The 5158-nt window shown below is 40.2% G+C and overlaps 1 protein-coding gene across 4 annotated transcripts; it reads right to left on the minus strand.

The window, feature by feature from the left end:
- Nucleotides 1-318: 318 nt before the first annotated feature.
- On the minus strand, nt 319-3795 carry LOC147608836 (peroxisomal membrane protein 11-5-like). Of its 4 annotated transcripts, none has more exons than XM_086788252.1 (8): nt 3679-3795; nt 2045-2285; nt 1874-1948; nt 1678-1752; nt 1457-1537; nt 1302-1349; nt 788-955; nt 319-579 (listed from the first exon to the last, which is right to left on the minus strand). In XM_086788252.1, exons 2-8 carry the CDS (start codon nt 2234-2236, stop codon nt 541-543), a joined length of 678 nt encoding a protein of 225 aa, XP_086644378.1. In that variant the 5' UTR covers nt 2237-2285; nt 3679-3795; the 3' UTR covers nt 319-540. The 4 variants fall into 4 exon arrangements, with proteins under 4 accessions (XP_086644378.1, XP_086644379.1, XP_086644376.1 ...); XM_086788253.1 differs by lacking the exon at nt 3679-3795 and adding an exon at nt 3526-3672; XM_086788250.1 differs by lacking the exon at nt 3679-3795 and adding an exon at nt 2931-3502.
- Nucleotides 3796-5158: the final 1363 nt, after the last annotated feature.

The raw sequence follows: 5158 nt of genomic DNA on the forward strand, positions 1-5158 counted from the left end.
ATGGATTTTCCTCTTGTCCATGTGACTTCTCATACCATATCTAGCAACTATGGGATGAAAGAGTTCTCATACCATATCTAGCAACTACGGGATTTTCCTCGTCCATGTGACTTCTCACTCAATGAGCTTCTTGTAAGTAACCTATGGGATGAAAGAGTTTGAGACTGAAAATTAGGTTTATCAAATCCAAATTCTCTCTTTTTAAGATTGAGATGGTGAGTACCATTTGGATTAAAGCACAAAATTAGCTATTAATACATACATACATATATATATATATATATATATATATATATATATATATATAGAGAGAGAGAGAGAGAGAGAGAGCTCTGTTACATTAACAACATTGTTACAACAATAATTGCATACATCTTATTAGGCCAACAATTATACCATCCTTGGTCACAAGATAAAGAACTCCACATAGAGAGGAGCAACCCCTCCCCAATTCTTTGGGCAACTCTGTACAGTAACTTATCGGTCAAATTTTGAAATACAGGTTCTAAGGCAGCACTGATGATTGTTGCCAGCCGCTAGTCACAATGTCTTCACCTTTGGAGATGTTGATCGAAACAACTGCAGCAGCGAAAAAACACTGGTTTGTATCATCATGTAAAGCCTATGTCTAAGCAAACTAACCTCTTCAATTAGCCTAAGCTAATGAATTAGGTCTAGCATCATAACTATATAACCTTTAAAAGGAAAGGCCAAAAAAGCATGCTACAAACTGGAGAGGAGAACTTTGAAAGTGTATGGCATCAATTTGGCATCGATATAGACGCACCTCATAACAGGTGATCAAGGATGTGATGAACCCAAATGCTCCAGTTACTCTTGGAGTCACTCTTTTTGAAGCCAATTGAAGAAGACCAACTGCCACAACTACATCCATGGAAGACTTGACAAACCCTAGAGCACTTGCAGATAGCTGCTTCCGAATCTCCTCATCCTCCTGTGCAGAGACCATAAAAACCTCTCTCTCTCTCTCTCTCTCTCTCTCTCTCTCTCTCACACACACACACACACATGCCAACATGCACATGCGCATGCGCAGACACACTCTTACAGAGGCACACATGCAACCACACATTCTACAAACTACTCCACACAAACAAGCAAACCCATCCCAGCACACATCCCCCATAGCACTCCATTGAATTCATTCTTACATAACATAACACCATTTGCAACATGCCTTCCACAAGAAGACCAAAAACTTTGCAAGTGGGAATAAATACCAGGAAAACATGATATTGCTGATAGCCAGAAATAATTTTGAAATGTTGTTGCCTACTTACTGTTATGTTCTGCTTATATTTTGGAAGAAGTGATACCAGCTTGTGTAACTGCAGGTAGATAGAACCAAATGATTGATTCAATGCCCAAAGTATGCAAACTTAGCAGCAAGATTATTGAAATACAAACTGATATTTAAGGGGGCAAAAGCTTCCACCTCACTTAATGAGCTGCAAGCACAACCACCCAGGAAAAAGTACAAGGAGACATTCGCTATGAAGTCTGTGTGCCGCTTGTTCTGGACTCAAAACAGCACATCGAAGAATTACATGCAGATAATGGGAGGCCAAAAATGGCAACATGCAATCTTAGATGCATTTGAAGCACGCAATAGTAAAGTCAAATGACATAAACTAAGAGATGGTAGACTAATTAAACCTTATAGATGCCTATCCTTCCCGCCCACACCAGATTATCGAGCGCCAGATAAGTAGCCATCAGTGTGTTCTTGGACTAATTATAAGAACAAAAATCAAGCCAATGTGAGTGTGGGGTGATCATTTCAGATTGTGTTGCTAAAAGAAGTGGGGGTACACCTTCATGCTAAGAAAACTAAGCTATTGTATTCACTTGCCTTGCTAAGCAGCATCAACTCGAAGGGTATAGTGTTGGCTGATGGTGTTACTAAAGCTTCCAACTCATTCACAGACTGCCACAATTGCTTTCCACTTAAATACATAAAACATCTACACAATTGCCTACAATTAAAAAAAGGCTAATAAAGTGGCAAAAAACACCAACCAACCTTAAGAAGACGGAACACCTTGCGAGCTAAACCAGTTGAAAAATCGACATGCATAGCCACTCCATCCGTTCCACCGCTCACAAACTTGGAGCCGTACTGGATGGCTCGACAGATCTTATCCCTGGCCTCTGCTTCGTTGAGGAAGCGCGAGAGGACGCCCAGATGATCTTTTGAGGTGCTCAGTGATCCCATTGATCCACGCAACCAGCTTGACAATAACGCTTGAGGGCTTGCAGTGGTCCTGTTGTTTGCAAATTATACTTTTATCTTATACTATTTAACCAATATTAGCCTAAAAGAACTCAATACTTTGCATCTCTCTACAATAGGTTTTATTTCTCTACAGAAATTGCCCCCTATGTTCACCCTGCACACATCAGTTGTTTCCATTCTTACATGTCCACACATAAAATTAAACATGTCAATCATTCACAATTTGGGTGCAACCCAATATTTTCAACAGACCACTAGTAAATCTGGATCTATTTGAATATGGCTGCATGTGCATAACATGTGCTCACAAGCTTGCATAATCATAGCCTGTATGTTTTTGAGAAACCAAATTCCAAATCTAGTGAAAAGAATTAACATCCTGGTAAAACCAGTAGCCTTTAAGAGCATTTCCATGCACTATTGCTTTTCTTGTTAGAGAAACATCTTCAAAAAGGGAGGGAAAAAGCATGGATATTATATCTACAACAAGGGCAAGAAGAGATGCACCATCTCTCATGGCAACAGAAAGAGTGGGAAGTTTTTTGTAATTTTCACAAAATTTATTTAAAAAATGAGAAATGAAATTACTCAAACATTTTCCAATGAAGAATTTGAGAAAATTCTCAAGAAAATGAGACTGGTTGGAGAGACTTTTTATGATAAAAGGGTGCACCTTTGGTTAGAAGGGGTGGAAGACATGGCCTCTTTTTTTCTTGTTGGGTGTGGTGATGGTTGTAGAAGGGACACCAAAATGAGGGGCCTGACACAGAAATCTTGCCCTCTCCTCCTCCTTAAAAGGACCCAGTTCGTGGAGGATTAACAAGAAAAGTATGTGGGTCAAGAGGATTAACAAGTAGGGCATTTGGATTAAGAAGACTGGAGGCCAAAGTCTTTTAGATGCCAGTTTTGCAAAGAGGGGGAGAAATCAATGGATAGCGTGCTCTCATGCTCAATTTTAAAATTTAAAAAAAAAAACCCCCCCAAAAAAATTTACAAAAAATAGATATTCTTTGGGTCACAGGAGAGAGCCCATCTCCCATTTTCTTTTGTTTTTTTTAAATCACGGAAGCCCATCTCCCATTTTCTTTTCTTTTTTTTAAACACGAAAGCCCGTCTCCCATTTTCTTTAGTTTTTTTTTAAATCACGAAAGCCCATCTCCCATTTTCTTTTGTTTTTTTTAAATCACGAAAGCCCATCTCCCATTTTCTTGTTTTTTTAAGAGAACACAGAGAGTAGATATGGAAGAGGGAAGGGGGAAAAACCAAACCTACAACACAGGTGATGCTTAGCAACAGCAGCAGCCAGCACAAAGAAAAGCCCAATTGGCTCCTTCTTTTTGATTTTTCGCTTGAATTGAAGGCAAGCATGGGGGAAAGGAAAGGAGCTTCAAACGTAGGAAGACAGCAAAGGTACCACTTACTTGGCAGCGAGGCACCATAGCTTCCGAGTTATTCAGCTTGATGATGATGTTGAGTTAGGATAAACTAGTACTCAACCTGTGGGTTGAAGAAGCAAAACTGGGAATGGAAGCTCGAATACAAAAGGTTAAATTAGGAAAGGAAGCCCTGATACAAAGGGTCAAATCAAAAGGGATTTTTTACTCTTATTTTTTAAAAATCCAAGATTTTTTTTTTCTCTCTTTTCCTTGTGCCTTGGTTGTTCATTGTTAATATGTAATAGATGATGGATGATGGATGATGATGATGAATTGAGAGTGGTAGCGCTCTTCTACTCCTCTTTAGACGAAAGAGGAGAGGCGGAAGGTTTTACATTGACTTAATGATCTAGAGAGACCAATCATCGGGGAAGACTCGAACCCAATCCATGTCAACTCCACTAGCCACTTCTGCCCCACAATTTAATGATCTAGAGAGAGGTTCTCAATTCAAAAATCTACCGTCTACTATTTTTTTTACAACCCAGATATGTTGGTTGCAACACACACCCACTATCCGACAAGTCCCCACCTAGCCAGCGCGATTTGAACCCAAAACTTTGGGGAGGAACACAATGGCTCTATCCAGTGAACTACTGCCGTGTTGACACAGTATATAATTCAGTACCCTCTCTTCGCCAAAAATAATAATAATAAATTAATCAATTTGGGTGGACGGACTTGGCGGGGAAAACTCCTCGTCTATGAACCATGGGTGAAGGAGATCTTTCAATATCATAGGGTAGCACCTCAAGTCTTAGGGTGTTTACAAACTCAACCCCTTTCCCAGGTGGGAACAACAAGCTAGACACTAAAGACTCCCCCCGTCCATACGAATGGGGGCCTTTTCTCCTAAAAGGCTAGTTACAAACTAGGCAAAAGCTTGAAACCTACCTAACTTAGAATGTGAACCCTTTGATTAACAACCCATCAAAAAGGTGTTTATAAAGAAAGTTCAAGCCCATCATGTCTTTTACCATGTTGGTGCTTATGTGGATGCTAACTCATGCCCATGAGCTCCCTTTTCATTATCATGGAGTCTTGCCTGCCTAAGCACCAAAAAAAGTATCCAATCACAATCAACCACACAATAAATATCATGAGGTCTCGTCTCAACAACCTTTCGTATGGGCAGTCAGAAAGTGTTTACACAATAGATAAATTCCCATCATGAAGCATTTTGGACCCATAAAAAGTTGGTGCCCAACCTCTCTCTCTCTCTTGTAATGGCCTAGCTAACTTGGCATCCATCCTACCAGTATAGAGCCCATCCATGTCCCCACCACCCAATTTTCACGATGAAACACTTCTAGGTTCCATGCTACAAGCCTTCAAACCCCCTAATAAGTGGCTTGCCACTCTTATCCTTATATCCTTCCCCACTTTCCACCTCACTTGCAAGTTGCTTCTCTCTAGTTAAGTTTTTTCCATCCTTGGTCCTTTGACTAGGGTAGGAGGGGCAACT

The sequence above is a fragment of the Cibotium barometz genome, chromosome 52 (assembly GCF_041138505.1).
Source record: "Cibotium barometz isolate CiBa-2024 chromosome 52, ASM4113850v1, whole genome shotgun sequence".
Lineage (NCBI taxonomy): Eukaryota > Viridiplantae > Streptophyta > Polypodiopsida > Cyatheales > Cibotiaceae > Cibotium > Cibotium barometz.

Bases quoted from the DNA above. Each gene is read 5' to 3' on its own strand.
- LOC147608836 (XM_086788250.1), bottom strand. From the start codon at position 2,956: ATGTCTTCCACCCCTTCTAACCAAAG. The intron at 956-1,301 runs GTAAGTAGGCAA...GTCTCTGCACAG, and splicing joins AATATAAGCAGAACATAACA to GAGGATGAGGAGATTCGGAA. The intron at 580-787 runs GTGCGTCTATAT...TCGCTGCTGCAG, and splicing joins CCTTGATCACCTGTTATGAG to TTGTTTCGATCAACATCTCC.